Source organism: Cervus elaphus, chromosome 30 (assembly GCF_910594005.1).
Source record: "Cervus elaphus chromosome 30, mCerEla1.1, whole genome shotgun sequence".
NCBI classification, from domain to species: domain Eukaryota; kingdom Metazoa; phylum Chordata; class Mammalia; order Artiodactyla; family Cervidae; genus Cervus; species Cervus elaphus.
In genome coordinates this window covers 64,119,907-64,145,021 of record NC_057844.1, presented here as the reverse complement: position 1 = coordinate 64,145,021, position 25,115 = coordinate 64,119,907, and the positions used below count along the sequence as shown (strand labels likewise).

At 37.1% G+C, this 25,115-nt stretch overlaps 1 protein-coding gene across 4 annotated transcripts in view; it reads right to left on the bottom strand.

Moving 5' to 3' along the window:
- The window catches only part of GPC5 (glypican 5), a 1,490,288-nt gene that overhangs the window by 1,208,647 nt on the left and 256,526 nt on the right, over positions 1-25,115 (bottom strand). For all 4 annotated transcript variants that reach the window (XM_043891977.1, XM_043891978.1, XM_043891979.1 and 1 more), the window contains exon 3: positions 2,698-3,392. In XM_043891977.1, coding sequence (XP_043747912.1) covers positions 2,698-3,392 — 695 coding nt within the window. The remainder of the gene's footprint in view (positions 1-2,697; positions 3,393-25,115) is intronic.

Here is a 25,115-nt window from a genome sequence, read left to right as displayed (position 1 = left end):
AATCCCCAATTACCAAATTAAAACATTCTCTTATAAATTAGATTTTGCTCCTTTAATGGTTCTATAAATAGAAGATATTTATGATTTCCTCAGGAAACCAATAATTTTTTTCCAGTTGAAATTCATCCAACAGAAGTAAGATGCATCAGGTACCCCTACAGATTTCTTAAAGTGGATGGATACAAGTATTTACTGAGGACAAGATTTGAAAGTACTAGATCTCAGAGATTGCTCTGGGAATGTGAGAAAGTCATTATTTTCTGGCTCACCAGTAATTTATTTTGAATTTATTAAATTCACTGATGTGTGAACTGGTTATCAAAACTTGATAAACAGCTTATAAATCACTTTGAAGTTGGCAGAAATAAATATTAATGAGTCAATTTTCAAGGAATTTAAAGTCAGTTTCTCCTTCTGTCACCGTAAGTTAAAAAAAGAATCTCAGTTGTTTTATTTGGAAAAGAATCTACAATTCATTAGTAATAACATGTTTTTCAAGATAGTTATAGGGCCATTTATTATATGAAAACAGAATTAATTGCTTAAAAGAAAAGAATGCTCTTTGAAAATCCACCAAGGAGTTTCATATAACAAAAGTGTTGCTTAAAATGTATTTATAGAACACAAGTTTGATGATGATTCTAGTCCTTTAAGATAGTAAAGTAACCTGCTTCACCAAGGTTTAATCAGGGTTGGCCCCAGAATTGGAAAAGAGAAAAGCAAATTTCTCAGGGACCGAGTAGTTGCCAATGTCAGAGCCATATCCTATCACACTTAAATCATCATTTTCTTCTTTACGCAGGATGAAACAGACTCAGAGTGTTTTAGGAACTTGTTCAGGCCACATGAATAATGAGTAGCAAACTCAGGATTTGAAAACAGGTTGTGTTTGACTCTTCATGATCCCATGGTCTGTAGCACTCCAGGCTCCTCTGTCCATGGAATTCTCCAGGCAAGAATACTGGAGTGGGTTGCTGTTCCCTTCTCCAGGGGATCTTCTGACCCAGGGATCGAACCCAGGCCTCTTGAATTACAGGCAGATTCTTTACCATCTGAGCCCCCAGGGAATTCTGAAACCATGTCTATCTAACCACAAACTTATGTTAGTTTAGCCTTTGAAATTGAAAAAAAAAAAATAGATATATAACAACATACAAAATTTTCTACGTGGTAGATTTTAAGGATACAAAAAGGCACTCCAAGGCTCCAAAAGACAAAATAAAAAGAATCTTAAAAATCTGTGTATCTATCTACCTATCTATCTATATATATAAGAAAATTCTGGCCCCAAAAGTTTAGATGGCTTGTCCCAAATTAATAATTCAAATCTGTGCTTCATTTCAGATTTCCTGTACTTGTTTTCCTTCTGGAGATATGCAATATCATAATATTGATATTTTGTTTCCTAGACCTAAATGCTTATTCCTCACTAACTGAAGTACATGAAATCTTAGAAGTCTTTTATTTTGAGTTGGCAAAGTTGCAAAAGTTCTGGTACATGTATGATCTCCCTAAAGCGATGAGAGATTGCAAAATAACCAGGACAACTGTATATGGTTGGGAACCTTGGCTGTGTAAGGATACCCAGGTGAGTGAATCAGGAGTGAGAGCTGAACTCCAGCTCACATGTGACTCTACCTGCAAGTCACATCCACCTAAAGAGGGGACCATTTCTAATTTGCATGAAGGTACCATATTGGCCCATACAGTGCCAGGAGGACCTTGAAAGTTAGGAAGGAAGTGGGGTGTATATGCTTGGACATCAAGGTTTTCATATCCAATTTCTATTGGAAATTAATGAAAGGAACAGACCTACAAAGTCAATAATGAGAGTGTTTATTAATTCAGAAAATAAAGGCCAGGGTGAGGAGATGTATTCTGTTATTGTAAAGGAGCATAATTTTATTTCAGGACAAAATATCTAGGATAAAGAGCAGCAGCATGTTATACTTCACTGTATGGGATATGAGAACTATTACTAAAGGTGCCTGAGAATATTTCTACAGAATGAGAGAGAAATAGGAAACTCTTATGATTTGATTATTTTGCTTACTAAAGCTTTCCTGGAATAAAACACCATGACGCCAAATACATCATGGTTTAAAAAATCATCACACCATTGCTGTCCCAGGTTCTGGAAAGTCTCAGAAGAAACACTTTCAATAACAAGTCTTCATTTAATGACTATATAGCTGAATAACTTTGAAATACCAGTAATATCCATTTTTAGAGTACCAGGCAGTATACTAGGCAGTATGCCTAAATGATTGCCTATCTTCCCCAAAAAGAATACTCCAAAAGTTATCTGTTACTATTTTCTTCTTGTCAGTGAGAAAACTGAGGCTCAAAGAAGCTAAGGGACTTGAGAATTAATGGAAGAGTGAAGAATCAAAGTTATGCTGGTCCTTATTTTAAAACCAAGCCCTCTTTACCTCACTGAACTAACCCTATAAGAAGGCCACTACTTGGAGGAGAAACTGGTATTTTAGCTAACCAAAATTTTGATGTGTCATGTAAAATATATTTAGAATTGAATATGACAATATGACAACCCATGCATTCTCCTACTGTTTCCTAAAGTATTGTTAAGCTGTCATAATTTAAAGTATATAATGATGTGCTTATAATCCACACACTTTATATATACAGCTAACTGTTGCACTCTAAGAAAGCAGGAAATTTTGAGTGGATGCTTACCTGTTCTGATAACTTCTGTCCATTAAGGTGAGCCTGCATCACAGCATCATTAACGAGCAGGTGGAAGTTCAGAAGCACGTGTTCAATGTCATAGGTCCCACGCATGGCATCCGACAGCTCTTCCAGTGACCGGATGTACACATGCCAGTGTGGGTTAAGCTCTGCCACATGTGCCAAGCAGCCTCTCACGACGTTGAGGCAGTACCCCATGCAAGGCTTAGTGAGAGCCAGGCCTTGGCAGTGTGGGCAGTACTGCATTCTCAGCAGGGCTCTGCCACACTCTTTGGAGAAGTGCAGATGGTCTGTGGTATTGATGACTTCAATGCCCAGGTTCAGCGCCTGCAGAAACGTGCGACTGGGCAGCAGCGACCGCCCCATCTGTCCCAGCACTCTTTTGGGAATATTACCAAATGGGCTAATGTCCCGGCGGGCCGTCCGGATGCATTCTGAGTATTCCAGGGAACTGTCAGTCACACCAGGGTTAATGAGATGATTATAGACCAGCGGGAAAAGACTGTCAAAGAATCTGTTGACAAATTCTTCAGGATTAACATCCGCACCAAATAAATAGAGCCCTACATCGGTGAAGAGCTCCTGGGTGGAAGCAGCGGCCTCTAGGGCCATGTTCCTGTAGGTGTTGCAGAAAAGTATGCTGGTGTAATTTTCTGCTTGTCTGATGAGAGTTTCGAGGGTTTCTGTAACAAAAGCAGAAGTAAAGGATGAAAAGGTTCAGTATTCATATTAAAACTGCTCATCCATCTGCTCCACAGAGTAAATGAGCTCAATGCAGCAAAACTAACCTAAGGATCTAAATGATCAGCCTACTAAGCCCAACTGTGCTTTCCCAGGAAAATGACTGGTGGAAGGCGGGCATCATGCAAAACACACACGTTTTATAGATAGGTATTTCCCAGGATCAAATACAAAAAGTGTAGAAATCAAAAAGAAGTTATGGGTAATAGTAATTTCTTTTTAATTTTATTCCTAATTGTTTATAACCCACAAATGATTTAAAAAAAAAGTGTCACTAAGAAAACTATTTCAAATCATGAGTTCAACCTTTACAAAAGAAAATGACATCAAAATTTGATTCAACATCTACTGTATTTTTTATGGTTTCTCTTTTTTCTTTTTTTTGAAATGAAAGCTAGTAGATCATAAACTAGTTACAGTAAACAGAGGTTAAATTTCCAAAGGGAAACCTGAACATCATCAGGCCTCCTAGAAGGTTCAAATTAAAAGAAAATAAAGCATTTCATGACTAAACCATCCTTAAAATTGTCAAACCTTGTTAAGAAGTGAGAAAGTCAATTAGTCATATTAATTGATGGAAATAAGTGTGTGACCACCTTCTGAACTGCCTTGTGATCTTTTGTTTTTATCATCTTATCTTCAAAGACTACTGTGGGACATTTTATATCTTATTTCTTTAATAAATGCTTCCAACTCAATTTCTCCACAGAAAGAATGGAAAATAATTTATCCACAAATTAAAGAAGGCTATAGTAATCAGCAGGGCTTCCCCGGTGGCTCAGAGGTGAAGAATCCACCTGCCAGTGCATGAGATGTGGGTTCAACCCCTGGGTTGGGAAGATCCCCTGGAGAACCCAATGCAGTCTTCTTGCCTCGGAAATCCCATGGACAGAGGAGTCTGATGGGCTACAGTCCATGGGGTCACAGAACATCAGACACAACTTAGTGACTAAAGAGCAGCAGCAGTAGTAGTAATTAGCAAATAAAAGCTGTATTTCAAAAATGATAGCTTTAGGCAACAGCCAATCACGTTGGATATCCTAGCAATTACATTTCAAAATTAGCCTAAATATGATACTAGACTGTGTCAATATATAATTAGCTATAAAATACATCAATAAAATTATCTCCCATAACCACAAAATCTTACGGTAATTTTAAATTAGGTTGTAAAGACCACATCAAACCACTGATATATTACAAAAAGAGATGAAATAACAGTAGAATAAAGTGAAATGATAAAAAAAAAAAAGAGTTACCGAGAGAGCTATTAATGAAGTGAAACTGTGTCATGACTATGCCATAATATCCTAAAAATCAGCAAAAAAAAAAATTTTTTTTTCTCACAGAGAACACATATAAGACACAATATACTATGTATTCTGATTCTAATTCTGAGATGGATTCGTACTGAGTCCCCGGCTTGAGTGTGATATATCAAGGTGCAGGCTATAGACTAAATGTTTGTGTCCCCCCAAAACTTTTTATGTTGAAAGTTAATTTCCAATGGAATGGTATTTGGAAGTGGAGGCTTTGGGAAAGTGATTCGGCCTGGGGAGCGGACCCCTAGTGGATGGGATTAGTGACCCTATACAAGAGACCCCCGAGTGTTCCCTTGCCTCTTCTGCCAAATGAGGACACGGCCAGAAAATGTCCATTTGTGAACCAGGAAGTGAGCTTTCACCAGACATGGAAACTGCCAGTACCCTGCTAAATTTCTGTTGATAAACCACCCAGTCTATGGTATTCTGTTATAGCAGCTGAAACTGAGACAGTGCCTCTACACTACAATCAAAGGCAAGCAACACTTTCCAAGAAGATGCAACTCTATTACAGCACAGACACTTCAAGCAAGAATTTTTTTCTTTTTTAATTTGATGTTTAATGCACTTTGATAAGCCTCTATTCTATTTTTATGGCAGTTAACATACAAGTGATTAAACAGTAACCTATAACTAGGCAGGACTCCTGTGCTTACCCATGCCTCTCCAGCACCCACTAGAGTATAAACTATGTATAAACTACACACTGTGCATGTGTGCTAAGTCGCTTTAGTCGTGCCTGACTCTGCGACCCTATGGACTGTAGCCGGGCAGGCTCCTGTGTCCCTGGAATTCTCCAAGCAAGCATACTAGAGTGGGTTGCCATGCCCTTCTCCAGGGAATCTTCCCAACCCAGGATCAAACCCACATCTCCTGCGGCTCCTGCATTGCAGGCAGATTCTTTACTGTCTGAGCCACCACGGAAGGTTTCAATTGAGGTTAGCTACTCTGCCAATTGAGACTGTATTAAACACGAGGTTTTCCAACTGCCCTGATCAGCTGGGTTGCGTGGGGAAACTACAAATCACTGGGTCTCTGCACTGAAATTCGGGAGTCTCTATGTGACAAGCAGCCTCGGTTATTCTTTTGCCTTGACCTGGTTTTGAAACTGCAACTACAGGTTATCTATAACATGTCCTCTCTGCAAGCATTCCACCACAGCAGTCTGACCTCAGAGCTGCAATCTCTACCACTACACTGTTTCTAGAGATCCACAGGAGTGAATGTGAAAGGGAAATTAAACCTTTGTAGTTGGAACTAAAATAAAGCTGCTAAGATTATATTTTTTTCAGTAATACTGGATAATTTTTCTCAGCAATTTATGGCTATGAATAGTGAGGCTGCAAATGATTTTATTTACCAAAAATGGTTAAATAGCAATGCTTGCAAATAATTTAAGCTTTTTTAAAAGATAAAATAAGGATAGATGTAAAGAAACCCATATATCATAGTCACCTTCACATGCATTCTACCAGGTTTTCTAAGGCATGTACTCTAGAAGTATGTATTTGTGTTTGATACCTGCCATATGCCCTGTATGGTGAATGTAGAATGCTACCCTAGACAATACAAGTGTTCCATCTGATTTCTGCTAACTCTAAATGATGAACAAACACACAATTTTTTATAAAAAAATTTAAGTAAAAAATAAAACCTTATAAATTCTAGACCCATTAAGTTATAACCTACAATGATTCAGGTATATATGGAATTTATCTTTTCAGTTGCATAATTAGTAGGTTTAGCAAGTTAATTTATTTTATAAAAGCAATATTTGGAATATATTTAATATTTAGGAGCATTCATTCAAAATAAAAATGAATATATTAGTTCTAAATATTGTTTCCTTATAGAACTGCACTATTGGCAATAAACTAAGTTGACTACTGTTTGAGTTAGTAATTAAAAAATGAAATTTCTATTAAAAAGTCTACAATCTTTATTTCAGACTGGTTTTCCTCTGATTTATCTTTATTATTTAAACAAAATGACTAAAATCTGGTAAAAAGTTTAAAATCACATTACAGAGAGGAGCTAAGATGACAGAGGAATAGGACAGGGAGACCACTTTCTCCCCCACAAATTCATCGAAAGATCATTTGACCACTGAGCAAACTCCACAAAACAACTTCTGATCGCTAGCAGAGGGCATCAGGCACCCAGAAAAGCAGCCCATTGTCTTCAAAAGGAGGTAGGATAAAATAAAAAAGATAAAAAGAGAGACAAAAGAGTTAGGGACGGAGATCTGTCCCGGGAAGGGAGTCCTAATAGAGAAAGTTTCCAAATACCAGGGAACCCTCTCACTGGGCTGGTCTGGGGGGAGTTTTTTAATCTCAGAGAGCAACCTAACCAGGAGGAAAAATAAATAAATCCCACAGATTACATGCCTAAAAGCAACTCCCAACAGAAAAGTATCCCAGACACTTGCATCCGCCACCAGCAAGTGGGGGCTGAGCGGAGAGGAGCAGGCACGGTGCTTAGGGTAAGGACCGGGCCTGAATGCTCTGAGGGCAATCGGAGGGAGCTAACGTGAGATAGCAACTTAAACTGGGGGATAGCAAGAGAAAGAGAGAGAGAGAATTAACGGGGGAAAAGCCCTAACCGAAGGCACTGCTGGCCATTTGCAGAACAAAGGAAGGACTGAGCAATTCCAGAGAAGAGCTAGTCGGCTGTGGACCGGCCCATCCCCCGCCGGATGCAGGAGGCAGGGGGGAGGGGAAAGGGGCAAACTCGGCCCCAGAGACGGCATCCCCTACCAAACTGCAAACAGGCTCCCAGTCTCTAAGCAAAGACGTCCTGAGATTCTGGATGGTTGACATCCGCTGGGAGGGTCACAGCCAGAGATCAGCTCCCCAGAAGAGAAACAAGGCACACTGGACTTAGGCACCAGGAAACTGAAGTGGGCATGGGATGGGGATAAGACACCCTGCACCCGGGGAGAGTGCGCTCGTCAGGCTCCTGGCTGTCTGAGCTGCTCGGACAGGGGAGGCACAAAACGCAGGCCCAGTCGAGTCTGCATCTTTGTGGAGGACCCGAAAACCTGAACCTGAATGGCTTAGGCCTGAGAAGTGCACGCAACTCAGGGCCCACTCCCTGGAGAGCAACCTGGGGCCTGAGCAGTGTAGAAGGGGAAAGCACATGCGCCGTGAGCAGGGGCAAACCTAGTGTGGCCGGAACACTGCGAGTGCTCCCCACACAAGCCAGTGATATAAGTCTATAGCGCCCCTCCCTCCCCACAGCAGGACTGAACAAGCGAACCTAAACAAGAGACCACCTCCGCCCACTTGTGTCAGGGCGGAAATTAGACACTGAAAAGACCTGCAAACAGAAGCCAAATAAACAAAGGGAACTGCTTTAAAAGTGACAGGTGCAACAGCTTAAAATCCCTGTAGTTAACACGGACTACACAGGAAGGGGCCTATAGATATCGAGAAGTGTAAGCTGGAACAAGGAGCTATCGGAAACTGAACTGAACCCACACGCCCCGCAACAGCTCCAGAGAAATTCCTAGATATATTTTTACTATTTTTTTTAATTAAAAAAATTTTTTTTTCTTTTTTTTAAAGTCCTCTATCACTCCTCTATTATTCCTTAATTTTCATATTTATAACCCACTATAACTTTGCAAAAAAAAAGGACAGGGGACCCTATTTTTAAAGCAAGCTTCGTATATATTTCTCAAATTTTCTGTGTTTTTGTTTTTTTTTTCATATTTTATTTTTAAAAGTCTAATCTCTAGATTTTTAATCTTTGTTCTTCAGTATTTGATATCAATTTTGGACATTTAAGAATCTAACCTTCAGTACCCGCTTTTACTCAGGAGTGTGATTACTGGTTTGATTACTCTCCCCCTTTTGACTCTCCATTTTCTCCCCCAGATCACCTCTATTTCCTCCCTCCACCCTCTCTTTTCAATCCAATTCTGTGAACCTCTGTGGGTGTTCTGGGCTGTGGAGAAAACTTAGGGAACAGAGTACTGCCTAGATCTGTCTCTCTTCTCTTGAATCCCCCCCTTTCTCCTCCTGCTCACTTCTATCTCCTTCATCCCTCTCCTCTTCTTCATGTAACTCTGTGACCCTCTCTGGGTGTCCCTCACTGTGGAGAATCTTTTCACCATTAACCTAGAAGTTTTATTATCAGTGCTGTATGGATGGAGAAGTCTTGAGGCTAATGGAAGAATAAGACTGAAATCCAGAGGCAAGAGGCTTAAGCCCAAAACCGGAGAACACCAGAGAACTCCTGACTACAGGGAACATTAAGGAATAAGAGATCATCCAAAAGCCTCCATACCCACACTGAAACCAACCACCACCCAAGAGCCAATAAGTTCCAGAGCAAGACCATACCATGCAAATTCTCCAGCAACGCAGGAACATAGCCCTGAGCATCAATATACAGGCTACCCAAAGTCACACCAAACCCATGGGCCCATCTAAAAACTCACTACTGGACACTCCACTGCACTCCAGAGAGAAGAAACCCAGCTCCACCCACCAGAACACCGACGCAAGCTTCCCTAACCAGGAAACCTTGACAAGCCAATCATCCAACCCCACCCACTGGGAGAAACCTCCCAGTCAGAATACAATAAAAGTGAGTGAGAAACAATAAAAAGGAACCCAGTGAGAAACAATAAAACGGAACCACAGACTACCAGTATACAGAAAGGCGACCACAAACACAGCAATCTAAGTAAGATGAAAAGGCAGAGAAATACCCAGCAGGTAAAGGAACATGAAAAATGCCCACCAAGCCAAACAAAAGAGGAGGAGATAGGGAATCTACCTGAAAAAGAATTTAGAATAATGATAATAAAAATGATCCAAAATCTTGAAAGCAAAATGGAGTTACAGATAAATAGCCTGGAGACAAGGATTGAGAAGATGCAAGAAATGTTTAACAAAGACCTAGAAGAAATAAAAAAGAGTCAATTAAAAATGAATAATGCAATAAATGAGATCAAAAACACTCTGGAGGGAACCAACAGTAGAATAACGGAGGCAGAAGATAAGATAAGTGAGGTAGAAGATAAAATGGTGGAAATAAATGAAGCAGAGAGGAAAAAAGAAAAAAAGAATCAAAAGAAATGAGGACAACCTCAGGGACCTCTGGGACAATGTGAAACGCCCCAACATTTGAATCATAGAAGTCCCAGAAGAAGAAGACAAAAAGAAAGGCCATGAGAAAGTACTCAAGGAGATAATAGCTGAAAACTTCCCTAAAATGGGGAAGGAAATAGTCACACAAGTCCAAGAAAGCCAGAGAGCCCCAAACAGGATAAACCCAAGGTGAAACACCCGAAGGCACATATTAATCAAATTCAGTTCAGTCGCTCAGTCGTGTCTGACTCTTTGAGGCCCCATAATGGCAGCATGCCAGGCCTCCCTGTCTGAAACCAACTCCTGGAGTTTACTCAAACTCATGTCTATCGAGTCAGTAATGCCATCCAGCCATCTCATCCTCTGTCGTCCCGTTCTCCTCCTGCCCCCAACCCCTCCCACCATCAGGGTCTTTTCCAATGAGTCAACTCTTCACATGAGGTGGCCAAAGTACTGGAGTTTCAGCTTCAGCATCAGTCCTTCCAAAGAATACCCAGGACTGATCTCTTTTAGGATGGACTGGTTGGATCTCCTTGCAGTCCAACGGACTCTCAAGAGTCTTGTCAAACACCACAGTTCAAAAGCATCAATTAATCAAATTAACAAAGATCAAACACAAAGAATAAATATTAAAAGCAGCAAGGGAGAAACAACAAATAACACACAAGGGGATTCTCATAAGGATAACAGCTGATCTTTCAAGAGAAACTCTTCAGGCCAGAAGGGAGTAGCAGGACATACTTAAAGTAATGAAAGAGAGTAACCTACAACCCAGATTACTGTACCCAGCAAGGATCTCATTCAGATATGAAGGAGAATTCAAAAGCTTTACAGACAAGCAAAAGCTGAGAGAATTCAGCACCACCAAACCAGCTCTTCAACAAATGCTAAAGGACTGTCTCTAGACAGGAAACACAGAAAGGTTTTATGAATGCGAACCCAAAACAACAAAGTAAATGTCAATGGGACCATACTTATCAATAACTACCTTAAATGTAAATGGGTTGAATGCCCCAGTCAAAAGACAAAGATTGGCTGAATGGATACAAAAGCAAGACCCACATATATGCTGTCTACAAGAGACCCACCTCAAAACAAGGGACACATACAGACTGAAATTGAAGGGCTGGAAAAAAATATTTCACACAGAGACCAAAAGAAAGCAGGAGTCTCAATACTTATATCAGATAAAATAGACTTTAAAATAAAGGATGTGAAAAGAGACAAAGAAGGACACTACATAATGATCAAAGGTTCAATCCAAGAAGAAGATATAACAATTATAAATATATATATATGTACTAAACATAGGAGCACCACAATATGTAAGGCAATAGCTAACAAGTATGAAAGGGGAAGTTAACAATAACACAATAATAGTGGGAGACTTTAATACCCCACTCAAACCTATGGATAGATCAACTAAACACAAAATTAGCAAGGGAACACAAACTTTAAATGACACAATGAACCAGCAAAACCTAATTGATATCTATAGGACATTTCACCCCAAAACAATCAACTTCACCTTTTTCTCAAGTGCACACGGAACCTTCTCCAGAATAGATCACATCCTGAGCCATAAATCTAGCCTTGGTAAATTCAAAAAAAAAAATGAAATCATTCCAGTCATCTTTGCTGACCACAATGCAGTTAAGACTAGAACTCAATTACAGGGAAAAAAAACTATTAAAAATTCAAACATACGGAGGCTAAATAATACACTTCTGAATAACCAACAAATCATAGAAGAAATGAAAAAATAAATCAAATATGCATAGAAATGAATGAAAATGAAAACACAACAACCCAAAACCTATGGGACACTGTAAAAGCAGTGCTAAGGGGAAGGTTCATAGCAATACAGGCTTACATCAAGAATCAAGAAAAAAGTCAAATAAACAACCTAACTCTACACCTAAAGCAACTAGAGAAGGAAGAAATTAAAAACCCCAGGGTTAGTAGAAGGAAAGAAAACTTATAAACTAGGACAAAAATAAACGCAAAAGAAACACAAGAGACCATAGCAAAAATCAACAAAGCTAAAAGCTGGTTTTTTGAAAAGGTAAACAAAATTGACAAACCGTTAGCCAAACTCATCAAAAAACAAAGGGAGAAAAACCAAATCAACAAAATTAGAAATGAAAATGGAGACATCACAACAGAGAACTCTGAAATACAAAGGATCATAAGAGACTACTACCAGCAGCTCTATGCCAATAAAATGGACAACTTGGAAGAAATGGACAAATTCTTAGAAAAGTATAACTTCCCAAAACTGAACCAGGAAGAAATAGAAGATCTTAACAGACCTATCACAGGCATGGAAATTGAAACTGTAATGAGAAATATTCCAGCAAACAAAAGCCCAGGACCAGGTGGCTTCACAGCTGAATTCTACCAAACATTCAGAGACGAGCTAAAACCTATCTTATTCAAACTCTTCCAGAAATTTGCAGAAGAAGATAAACTTCGAAGCTCATTTTATGAAGCCACCATCACCCTAATACCAAAACCAGACAAAGATGCCACAAAAAAAGAAAACTACAGGCCAATATCACTGATGAACATAGATGCAAAAATCCTTAACAAAATTCTAGCAAACAGAATCCAACAACATATTAAAAAGATCATACATCATGACCAAGTGGGCTTTATCCCAGGAATGCAAGGATTCTTTAATATCTGCAAATCAATCAATGTAATACACCACGTTAACAAACTGAAAGATAAAAACCATGTGATTATCTCAATAGATGCAGAAAAAGCCTTTGACAAAATTCAACATCCATTTATGATAAAAACTCTCCAGAAAGCAGGAATAGAAGGAACATACCTCAACATGATAAAAGCTATATATGACAAACCCACAGCAAACATTATCCTCAATGGTGAAAAATTGAAAGCATTTCTCCTAAAATCAGGAACAAGACAAGGGTGCCCACTCTCACCACTACTATTCATCATAGTTTTGGAAGTGTTGGCCACAGCAATCAGAGTAGAAAAAGAAAGAAAATGAATCCAGATAGGAAAAGAAGAAGTAAAACTCTCACTGTTTGCAGATGACATGATCCTCTACATAGAAAACCCTAAAGACTCTACCAGAAAATTATTAGAGCTAATCAATGAATACAGTAATGTTGCAGGATATAAAACTAACACACAAAAATCCCTTTCATTCCTATACACTAACAATGAGAAAACAGAAAGAGAAATTAAGGAAACAATACCATTCACCATTGCAACAAAAAGAATAAAATATTTAGGAGTATATCTACATAAAGAAACAAAAGACCTATACATAGAAAACTATAAAACACTGATGAAAGAAATCACAGAGGACACAAATAGATGGAGAAACATACCGTGTTCATGGATTGGAAGAATCAATATTGCCAAAATGACTATACTACCCAAAGCAATCTATAGATTCAATGCAATCCCTATCAAGCTACCAATGGTATTTTTCACAGAACTAGAACAAATAATTTCACAATTTGTATGGAAATACAAAAAACCTCGAATAGCCAAAGCAATCTTGAGAAAGAAGAATGGAACTGGAGGAATCAACCTGCCTGACTTCAGACTCTACTACAAAGCCACAGTCATCAAGACAGTATGGTACTGGCACAAAGACAGAAATATAGATCAATGGAACAGAATTGAAAGCCCAGAGATGAATCCATGTACCTATGGACACCTTATCTTCGACAAAGGAGGCAATATACAATGGAAAAAAGACAACCTCTTTAACAAGTGGTGCTGGGAAAACTGGTCAACCACCTGAAAAAGAATGAAACTAGAACACTTTCTAACACCATACACAAAAATAAACTCAAAATGGATTAAAGATCTAAATGTAAGACCAGAAACTATAAAACTCCTAGAGGAGAACATAGGCAAAACACTCTCCGACATAAATCACAGCAAGATCCTCTATGACCCACCTCCCAGAATATTGGAAACAAAAGCAAAAATAAACAAATGGGACCTAGTGAAACTTAAAAGCTTTTGCACTACAAAGGAAACTATAAGCAAGGTGAAAAGACGGCCCTCAGATTGGGAGAAAATAATAGCAAGCGAAGCAACAGACAAAGGATTAATCTCAAAAATATACAAGCAACTCCTGCAGCTCAATTCCAGAAAAATAAATGACCCAATCAAAAAATGGGCCAAAGAACTAAACAGACATTTCTCCAAAGAAGACATACAGATGGCTAACAAACACATGAAAAGATGCTCAACATCACTCATTATCAGAGAAATGCAAATCAAAACCACAATGAGGTACCATTACACGCCAGTCAGGATGGCTGCTATCCAAAAGTCTACAGGCAATAAATGCTGGAGAGGGTGTGGAGAAAAGGGAACCCTCTTACACTGTTGGTGGGAATGCAAACTAGTACAGCCGCTATGGAGAACAGTGTGGAGATACCTTAAAAAACTGGAAATAGAACTGCCATATGACCCAGCAATCCCACTCCTGGGCATACACACCAAGGAAACCAGATCTGAAAGAGACACGTGCACCCCAATGTTCATCACAGCACTGTCTATAATAGCCAGGACATGGAAGCAACCTAGATGCCCATCAGCAGACGAATGGATAAGGAAGCTGTGGTACATATACACCATGGAATATTACTCAGCCATTAAAAAGAATACATTTGAGTCAGTTCTAATGAGATGGATGAAACTGGAGCCCATTATACAGAGTGAAGTAAGCCAGAAAGATAAAGACCAATACAGTATGCTAACACATATATATGGAATTTTAAAAGATGGTAATGATAACCCTATATGCAGGACAGAAAAAGAGACACAGATGCATAGAACAGACTTTTGGACTCTGTGGGAGAAGGCAAGGGTGGGATGATCTGAGATAATAGCATTGAAACATGTATATTATCAAGGGTGAAACAGATCACCAGCCCAGGTTGGATGCATGAGACAAGTGCTCAGGGCTGGTGCACTGGGAAGACCCAGAGGGATGGGATGGGGAGGGAGGTGGGACGGAGGATCAGGATGGGGAACACATGTAAATCCATGGCTGATTCATGTCAATGTATGGCAAAACCCACTAAAATACTGTAAAATAATTAGTCTCCAACTAATAAAAATAAATGAAAAAATAAATAAATAAAATTAAAAAAAATAAAAAATATAAAATCACATTACAACAACACTTAAAACTTCTCCTTACTATTATACACATTAAAATTTTAGTTTTCTTAACTATATGTTAATTTTACTACCCCTTTGAATAAGAGATTGCACACTCTGAAATATCAATGTTTGGGTTAAATACTGAACACAAAATGGCTTTTAAAAATAGATTTTACAATATTATTTACTATGCAATTAACTCATCACAATATAAGGATTTTTCTTTCAACCTCTGTTGAATCTATTGACATAGTCCAGTTAACTGAGTTCCCTAAACATATGCTAGGCATGCATTTTTTAATGTGTTCTTTGAAATGTTCTTAAATCTAATCAATGATGAGAACTGTTGCTCTGTACATATTTCTTCTTTAATGCCTAGAGATAAACATACTTTTGTGAATCTTTGGGCCTAATAAATTCATAAATTTTAATTTATAAACACATATAAGAAACTGAACAATCTAGAAGTCAATAAATTGGATGATTTTGTTAGTGAGTTTTCTGAAAAGTTCATAAAGTCAAAAGTCAAACTTACTAAAATTATTTGTTTATATTAACTCTGAATTTATAGGAACTATCACTTTGTTCTACTTTATTTACTATGAAGTTGTGTCCTTCCGTTTTATGGAATTAACATTATGATTTTAACAAGAATTTAAATTTATCAAAAGAATTGTCAAATGAACAAAGTATTTTGCATCTCTGAAATAGAATAACTGACATTTAAATCAGCATTTATAAATCCAAAGTTAGGATGGGTATTGAATAATTGATCAAATCTACTTAATTATTAAAAAGAAACTATACATTGTTTTGACTATAAAACTTTAATAAATAAAAAATATTCCTTACTCAATCTATACAAGTAATAGCTTTTTATCAATGTGCCAAATCTTGTAACATATTTAGAATAAATATTTGTAAGATTTGTCTAAAGAGTTTAAGAAATAGCCTGGAAAACATGATCTTCTTGCTGTTTTTCCATTGAGAATTTCAATAAGCTCTTCTTTTCAGTGACACCAGATTAAGTCTATCAAGACAGGAAATTTCCAACTTTCTTTTTAATGCCTAAGAATGGTTGATTGAACTGAAAACTGCAATCTAATAATTGAATAAAAAACATAATTTCTCCCAGCTTTATGAGAAGATTAATTTATGTGTTATCTCATTAAGTAGAAACTGAATTTGGAATGCATGAACTTTTTCTTCATCTACTTCAGTTTCCAACATCAACATTCTGTGAAAATTTAATAACAAAACACCTATGACTAGAAACTTTATATTAACATTTTCCAGCACACATTCCCTTTAGAGACATTTTATTATAGGTACAAATAATGACTGACATTTATATCAAGGATTTAAATTTAAATAAAACTGGTAGAGAAAAATAATTAAATGATTTGAAATTAATTTTGACAAATTGCAAAATCAGTGAAGATTTACACTCAGGTTTTTTGCAATGGGAGAAATAATATTTATGGGGCTTTTTTACTGCTTTAAAGATTAAGTTGATTTCAAAACTAATGATCATGAAATAACTGCTATAATAACCTCCCCACCATGACATGAACATTTTATGACCCTTTTCATATTTCATATTTTTATCATTTTCTATATATGAACATTTTAAGATACAAAATTTGAAGACACTTTTATAATTTAAAGCCACAGACATCCTCAAATATAGCAATGAAAAAGAGGAAGAAATATTAAGTCATATCAACCATGGATAATCAGATGATCTTACAATGTATATCTGGGTTAAAGAGACATTTTTAGAGTTAATTTACGTATTTGTGCATTACAATTCTCAAGTCACAGATTTTGTTACTGCAACGATAATTCATTACTATCCTGCTATATTAGAGCTAGTTTATGCCAGAGAACTATGTATCCTTCCGTACTGCACTATAGATAGATGAATAGACAGCTAGATCATTTAAAGAGCAATTTCTTGACCATTTTTTATCACAAACATATTACAATGAATTGTAGTTCCTCCTGCTCTTCTTTCTTTGCAAAAAGGCCTTCCAATGATTTTAAAACAGTCACACGTAATAACTCATTTAATTATCAGAAGGTCACAAAAACTACTCTGAAGATATAATAAAAGAAGCAATTACCTATTTCTCTAGTCTGTGTTTATACTGAATTCATCCCTATGATATTTGCAAATTTCTTTAATTTTTTCATATAATAATAAACTATAATAAAATATATAATAAATATTTTCCAGAATATTAATTTAATGACATATTTTAAACATTATAATTTATCATATAATTCCTTAGAAATTAGTCATCTATACAAATAAATAGTGAATGCTCTATTAATTTGTATCACCAAGAATTAACATGTTGGTAAGTAATCTAGTCTCCTAGGATAAGCACTGTATGGAAAAATGCTTTCTTAACTTTTCTCCTTCCTCATTTTCCTCCCCATTAATTTGGTATATCGTGGTGCTTCATATTTATTTCTAATATCATCTTGTAATCATTTATTTTCTAAAAGTTAATTTATGATATTAGCAAGAATTTAATCGCAATTAAGCATTTGTGTAACCAATAAAATCAGTGCCAAACAATGTACAGCAGATTGTTTCATGAATTATTGTGGGTTGAAGATTTTAAATCAAGTCTAAGCCTTCTAAGAGTCTTTAAAATAAGTCCAGAAACACAATCTAGAAACACAAAACAGTCATAAGGAACAGGATCTCATTCTCTAATACATATGACCTTAAACTTTTACACAGAGCAAGTTGATATTCTTTTTGGTATTTCCTCTCCCTCTTTTGCTTTTTGGTTAGTTTTATAATCTAACACATTGATCTCCTTTACTTCAATAAACAAAACCCTTTATGGTCACTCTCTCATAATCTTTACTCTCATTTTCTTTTTGACATCTCAAAAAAATGAGATGTTCTATATTTTCAGCTTATTCTGGCATATTATCTATTCTGTCTTTGATACACTCATATCTAGTTTATTTTGCTACATAGTACTTGATTCATCCATTCAATCAACATTTTTGAGCAACTTCTGTAGGCCTCAAAGCTACAGCTAAAAACCATACAAATTTGTGCCCTCATGTGGCTTAGAATCTAAAAGGTAGGAGAAAATTATAAAAGCAAATAAATAAATATGACCTGTGTGTGAAGTTAAGTACTATAAGAAAAACACAGTAAAGGACAGGAAGTGATGTGGCGGTATCTTGGATGGCTTTAGGTCAATTTGTCCATAACCAATTCAATAAAAGACAATTAATCATAAGTAAATCATCTGATTGATCTATTACCAACGGCAAGCTTTCTGAATTTACCAAATATCTCTAAACTCTTCTAACTATATATGATGCTTCATCATTTGGCAAACTAAAAAAAAGATGTTGGCAAACTGGTTTGGACAAATTGACTTTTTGCTGACTGACCATTTTATATAAGGTGAGCAGGAAAACATTCTCTGAGGCGATAATGTCTGAACAGAGGCCTCAGTAATGAAACAGAACCAGTCATGAGGAGAGCGGGCGTGGTTTGCAGATTTCGAGAAACTGGACTGCAAGGTTCTGAGCTGTGAAGAAGCTTGTTGACTTTGGAAAAAACAGAGGCATGTCAATGTTACTGAAGACCAGGGAGTGAGTGGAGAGAAAGGTCAGAGAAGTAGGCAGGGATCACGGCAGGCTCACAGAACCGTGGAAAGGGGTATTGGTTTTAATATGTATAATAAGAAGCTACAGGATAATTTTAAACATGGAGGAATCCAATGTGGTTTGCATATTAAAGGATCTGGTTTGTACGTTAAAGGAGAATCAACTGTTGGAGCAGGGGCATGATTGAAAGCAGGAAGTCCAGGGAATGGACTTCAGTAACACTAGTATAAAAATAATATGAGTGACAAGCACTGGGGGTTGTACTATAGCAGTCGTGGGGCAAGTTGCAAAAAGTGATGGCATTGACCATACGTACTGCATGTGAGCTAAATCGCTTCAGTTGTGTCCAACTCTTTGCAACCCTGTGGACTATAGACCGCCAGGCTCCCCTGTTGAAGGGATTCTCCAGGAAAGAATACTGGAGTGGGTTGCCATGCCCTCTTTCAGGGGATCTTACTGACCCAGGGAATTCAACCTGTGCCTCATGTCTCCTGCACTGGCAGGCAGGTTCTTTACTACTAGCGCCACCTGGGAAGCCCATATGTACTGAGGATTAGCCAAAAGGACTTACCGTCATATGGCAAGTGTAGGATGTAGAGGAAATGAAGGACAATTCTGAAGACTCTACCTCAGCACCTGGATGTGCACTGATGCCATTAACTTAGATAAGTAAGACTGTGGATACATCATATTTGTGGTGTGAGTCAGAAATTAAAATTTCTATTTTGGACATGTTAAGATTGGTATAATGCCAATTAAAAATTCAAACGATGGGGAAACTTGAGGTTGGTGATATAGATCTGAGAAGGAGGAGTCATGGTGCTGGATGAAATAACCTGAAGAGAAAAGATAAGGAAGAGTGCAAAGACTGAGGAAAAGGAGAGCAGCCAGCAGGAAGCATGAGAATGAGAAAGCAGTGAAGGAAAGGAAAAATGAGGAAAGTGAAGTCTGCAAGAAACCAAGGGAAGAAAGTGATTCACAAAGAAAAAAATAATCCATCATCTCAATGCTATTAAGAGATCAACTAAGATAGGAATCACGATTGAGCATGGAAGCTGACAAGAGAGAGGCTCTTACTGACATTGCCAAAAGCTGCCTCAGCAGAATGTGAGCACAGAAGAGAATAGGAATTGAAGCAACTATGGACAACTTTCATGCAAATGTTGGCTGTAATGGAAGTAGAGAACCCAGACCAATGCCCAAGGGATATTTGAGGTCAAGGGGTTTTGTGTTTTTTTGAAGAAGGAGAATTTACTGAATGTTCCTACGCTAATAGGAATAATTTGATAGATAAATGAAAATTAATGACTAAGGAGAGGGCATGGGAACTGTGTGAGAAAATCCTTTGAATAAGAAAAACAATGTGATCTAGGAACATGGGTCTCCGGCATTGCATTGCAGGTAGTTTCTTTACTGTCTGAGCCACCAGGGGAACTAACTATAATTATTCCTCTTTTTGAAAACTAACTAATATTATTGCTATAGCAAAAATTAATGAAGAGCAAGCCCTAATATGTTGTGCTAGAATCAAATAAGCTGAGTATTTCTTAACATTTGGAATTATTAACTGAAAATGTCATCTTTATGTCTGAAAAATATATGTGAGATCTTTATAACCAAACACATGTGGAGAAGGTAATAAAAGCTCTTGCCCTTTTACCATATCCAACCCTTTTTTAAAAAGTTTATATTTGAAGAGACTGCAAAGGAAGATGCACTAGGATTTAGTTAGAATGAGAAAACCAAGTTCCATGCAAGATAAAGTTTGAGAAAATGGGAATTGTTGCTGGTGATGGTCTGCAGATTCCATTAAGGAAGGGTGGAAGGTTTGGGCAGGCTGAAATAATTGATAGGGGCTTTCCTGACAGGCTTCCCTGGTGGCTCAGAGGTGAAAGCGTCTGCCTCCAATGCTGGAGACCCGGGTTCGATCCCTGGGTCAGGAAGATGCCCTGGAGAAGGAAATGGCAACCCACTCCAGTATTCTTGCCTGGAGAATCCCATGGACGGAGGAGCCTGGTAGGCTACAATCCACAGGGTCGCAAAGAGTCAGACACGACTGAGTCACTTCACTTCCTGAGCCACTGACGTGGTTCAAAGGTCTCCCGCAACTTCTTCTAACCAAGTGCAATGCTCATACTTGGCTCATACTCTCTCAGTTACTCTAGTCCCTACATTTGGTGATAGTCTCTTCCATCTGAGTGATTGTTTTTCCCCTTTCACTCATTCTTCTACATCCTAGACCAACTTTTCCAAAGCCATGGTTCTTGTTCCATATGACCTCACTCAAACAGTAGTAAACTCGCAAGCTAATGACTCCCAAATCTACATACATTGCTCAGTGATACCCAAAGTTTTCATTGCAGGATCCTTTATATTCTTACAAGTTATTGAGAAACAGAGAGAGCTTTTTACCTTGATGGGTTACATTTATAAATACATATTATTTTAAAATTAAAACTTGATTGTTTAAAACTATTTACTAATTACACCTAAAAATAAGTGGAACAAACTTATCACATTAGAATACATTATATATTTTGTTACAAAATGACAAGTTTTCCAAAACAAAATGTTTGTGTGAAGAGTGGCATTATTTTATATTATTGCAAATTTCATTACTGCCTGGCTTAATAATCAAGAAGACCTGTATTCTCATATCTGCTTCTGAATTGAATTTGTTATAATATGCTGTTTTGGTTGAGATATATGACAAAAATCCAGCCATATATATATATGCCATTGCCAAAGGAAGGTATATTTAATTGTCTTTTTGAATAATTATTAGCTTTCTTCTTTGATGTTATACCAAAACTTGACAAGTGCTTAATTTCAATGTCCCATTGGTCTTTATTTCACTATAAATGGTTCGGTCATTTATGCATAATTTTGTAATTTATGCATTGACATTTGAAAAGTTTTGGTTCATGCATTATTCAAAATTTCCCAGTGCTGACACACATCATCATATCTGTAGGTATTAGGGAATTTTCAAGTTTATGATGACTGCTATATGTTTTCTAAAATTCCAATTTTCTCTTGAAAGATCAAATGCTATCACTGGCAACAAAACTATAAGTTGTTTTTCTTGAAGTGGCAGGTTCATCTTGTCCAAATTTGAGAAAATGTCTGCCAGGTATCCAAGTCTGAACCATCATATTTTGTCTGTCAATCATTTTTTTTCCCACAAAAATGAAATATGTTCAGGAAAAAAAGTGACTAGTTCAGCTTGCAATTCAAACAATTGCATAAGTGCCTTTCCTCAAGACAGCCACTACAATTCAGTATGCAGAAGATGTACTTCATGTATTCTCTTACCTCACAGAATACAGAAATATATAATTATGGGTTGACATTTAACAATATTAATAATTTTTACAGCTTCCTCAGGACATTCTTCAAGGAAGCTAGATCTTTTTTTTCCCCTGTGAGTCTGTAGATGTAAAGAATACAATGACTACAAGTACAGTTTGGTGGCACTAATTTAACTTGTGCTAAAGCTCGAAATGTTTGCTCACTATTGTGTTTGCACTAACAGTGAAAAAGCCAGTACAGAGAAATAGGCAAAGCAAGTCTTAGTACTATGAAAATTGTTTTGATCTCCTATACATCCTAAAAAGATTTTGGGAACCTCAGATTACACTCTGAGAATTGATGTTGGAGCAAAAATTTTCTACCTGGAGATCTATTTTTCAATGCCTAACATCAACCTGAATCTCTCTTTGCCTCCTATTCCCTTCTACTTTTCTCAGTATCTTTCTGACTTTCTTATCTCATAATCAGGATATATATATATTAGCCTTAGAAGCATGCAGTCCTGAAACTTTTACTTCCTATTTCATCCTGCCTTTCACCCATTTATTTAAATACAATGTTCACTCAAGAACCATGCCCAAATCCCATAGACATAAGCAAAGCAACACTATTTACATTACAGGGTCTCTGAAACATGCCTAAAAGGATATCCAAGTGCTAGAAAAGCCATGTTATCAAGTAGTGTGTGGCTTTTTAAATTAAGATGAATCAATTGGATTTATGTTCCAACTACATAATGATACTAACCTCAATCTTTCCTTCTAAAGTCAGCTCTATACAATCCACAAGCTCACAAAAGCAAAGGATTCCCAGCTAATACTGCTGGTATCCCCTAAATAGCTATGGAGGCTCTATTTACTTTATCAATGTATTTAATTATATTTATTTATCTCACTGGGGCTTACCTGGTAGCTCAGCTGGTAAAGAATCCATCTGCAGTACAGGAGACCCCAGTTCAATTCCTGGGTCAGGAAGATCCCCTGGAAAAAGGGGTAGGCTACCCACTCTAGTATTCTTGGGCTCCCTCGTGGCTCAGATGGTAAAGAATCCACCTGCAATGCAGGAGACCTGGGTTTGATGGCTTGGTTGGGAAGATTCCCTGGAGGAGGGCATGGCAACCCACTCCAGTATTCTTGCCTGGAAAATCCCCATGGACAGAAGAGCCTGGTGGGCTACAGTCCACGGGGTAGGAAAGAATCAGACACGACTGAGCAACTAAGCACATGACATTTAACTCATTATGTTAAATCACTGAAAGTCATTGATCATACTTACTACTTCTTAATCATACTTATCTAAGAAATATCTTTAATTTATATCCTCTTCTAGAAAATTTTCATGGATTTCTTCTCCCCAAATAGCAAAGCATTAATAAATACAGATGTGTATATAAGCATCTTATATCTTCCCCATTTTATAGTTCCTGGGATTTTTAACTATAGTACAGTGTTAAAAATACATTTTTGTGTTTCTATTAGATTTAAAGTAATGGGTAAGGAATTTCACTGTGCAATACAAGAATAGTCATATAAATTCACACTAAAGTAAAATATTGATAAAGTCTAACAGTTAAGCTCTAAAATTAGGAAACTAGAAAAAAAGAGGTTTTAATTCCACTCTGTAATCTCTTGATTTTAGAATATCTTAGCCATGGTCCTCCAGAACAGCTGGATCTCATTGCCAAGCATCATGATGAATGCCTCCTATAGTTACAGACTAGCAAACAGAAAGAAATAGATTGAAAGCATTCACTCCAAAGTTATAGGCAGTTTAATAAATATACTGTTTCTACCTTGACAAGAGAGTAACTCCCTCAGAAAGTAGGCAATCTTTTAGACCATTACATTCTTTTCAAATAGCAGGAGGAAAAATTGCACTACCTTCTGATAACTGAAATGGGTTATAAAGCACAAAATCAATCAGACCAAGAAGAGTCTACTTTGCTACAACATCCATTCCTACTTTCATAGATGTTGTCAGAAAATTATTCCGATAGTAACATAATAAAAAACAGAAAGCATGGTATGTAACCATTATGTGATTTACCTATAGGATGCTAGCAGTCCTTTATGAATTTGCTGAAAATCTAATTTTTAAATTGTGCTCAAAAGGCATCTTTAAGAAATCCAAAATTTAAATAATTATAATTTCAAAGGTACAACTTTAGTCATAATATGGATTTTCTTTTGAAATCAAATCCCTCTTCATCAAATATTTGTTAAATAAAATTGATAAAGCATATTGGCACAATTTTATTGAACAAGGTCAAAGCATTTGAAATTTAAATGCATCAAGAATGCAAAAAACAAAGCTGAAAACTGTACTAAATTTCATTTCCCAAATGCCCCATGATCAGTTCAGGGATTTTAAGCTCTCTCTTATGACCCTATGACTGGTTCATGTTACTGTTTGGCAGAAACCAACAAGCTTCTGTAAAGCAATTTTCCTTCAATTAACAAAATAAAAGAAAAACAAATACAAATAAGTCCTTCAGATAAAGACGTTCTAGAACTTTTCTCATGTCCCACTGCTGTTTAATTAATCAAAATATAGTATCTCATAGCTAATGCATCAAGTGACACAAAGTTGGAATTAAAATATATTTTTTTCTTTCATTTGTTTTTATTGGAAATTAATTTTAGCTTCTGGGTGGAGGTACAGTCATGCATCTGAAAATAATTAAAAAGTAGAACTTATCATTTAGGAAGATACTAATCTATATTGAGTCTTAAAAGAAGGATCGCGTCATATTTTACTAACTCATGACTCATTCATTTCATTGTATTGCACTCATCCTTATAAATCCTATTATATTTCTTTCACACTGAATCTATTATCCATGATGCTTCTTATATCTTTTTAAAACAAACTCCAATACCGTCATTAGCATTATTTATTGCAACAGCTTTTCCTGCTCTGTTCGTGTTGCAGTTTACACTTGTCACTGTGCGGTGGTGGTGCTGGTGGTGTAGTTGCTTAGTCCTGTCTGACCCTTGCGACCCCATGGACTGTAGCCTGCCCGGCTCCTCTGTCCATGGGATTCTCCAGGCAAGAGTACTGTCACTGTGGACTGTGTGCCAAGTCGCTTCAGTCATGTCAGACTCTTTGCAACCCTATG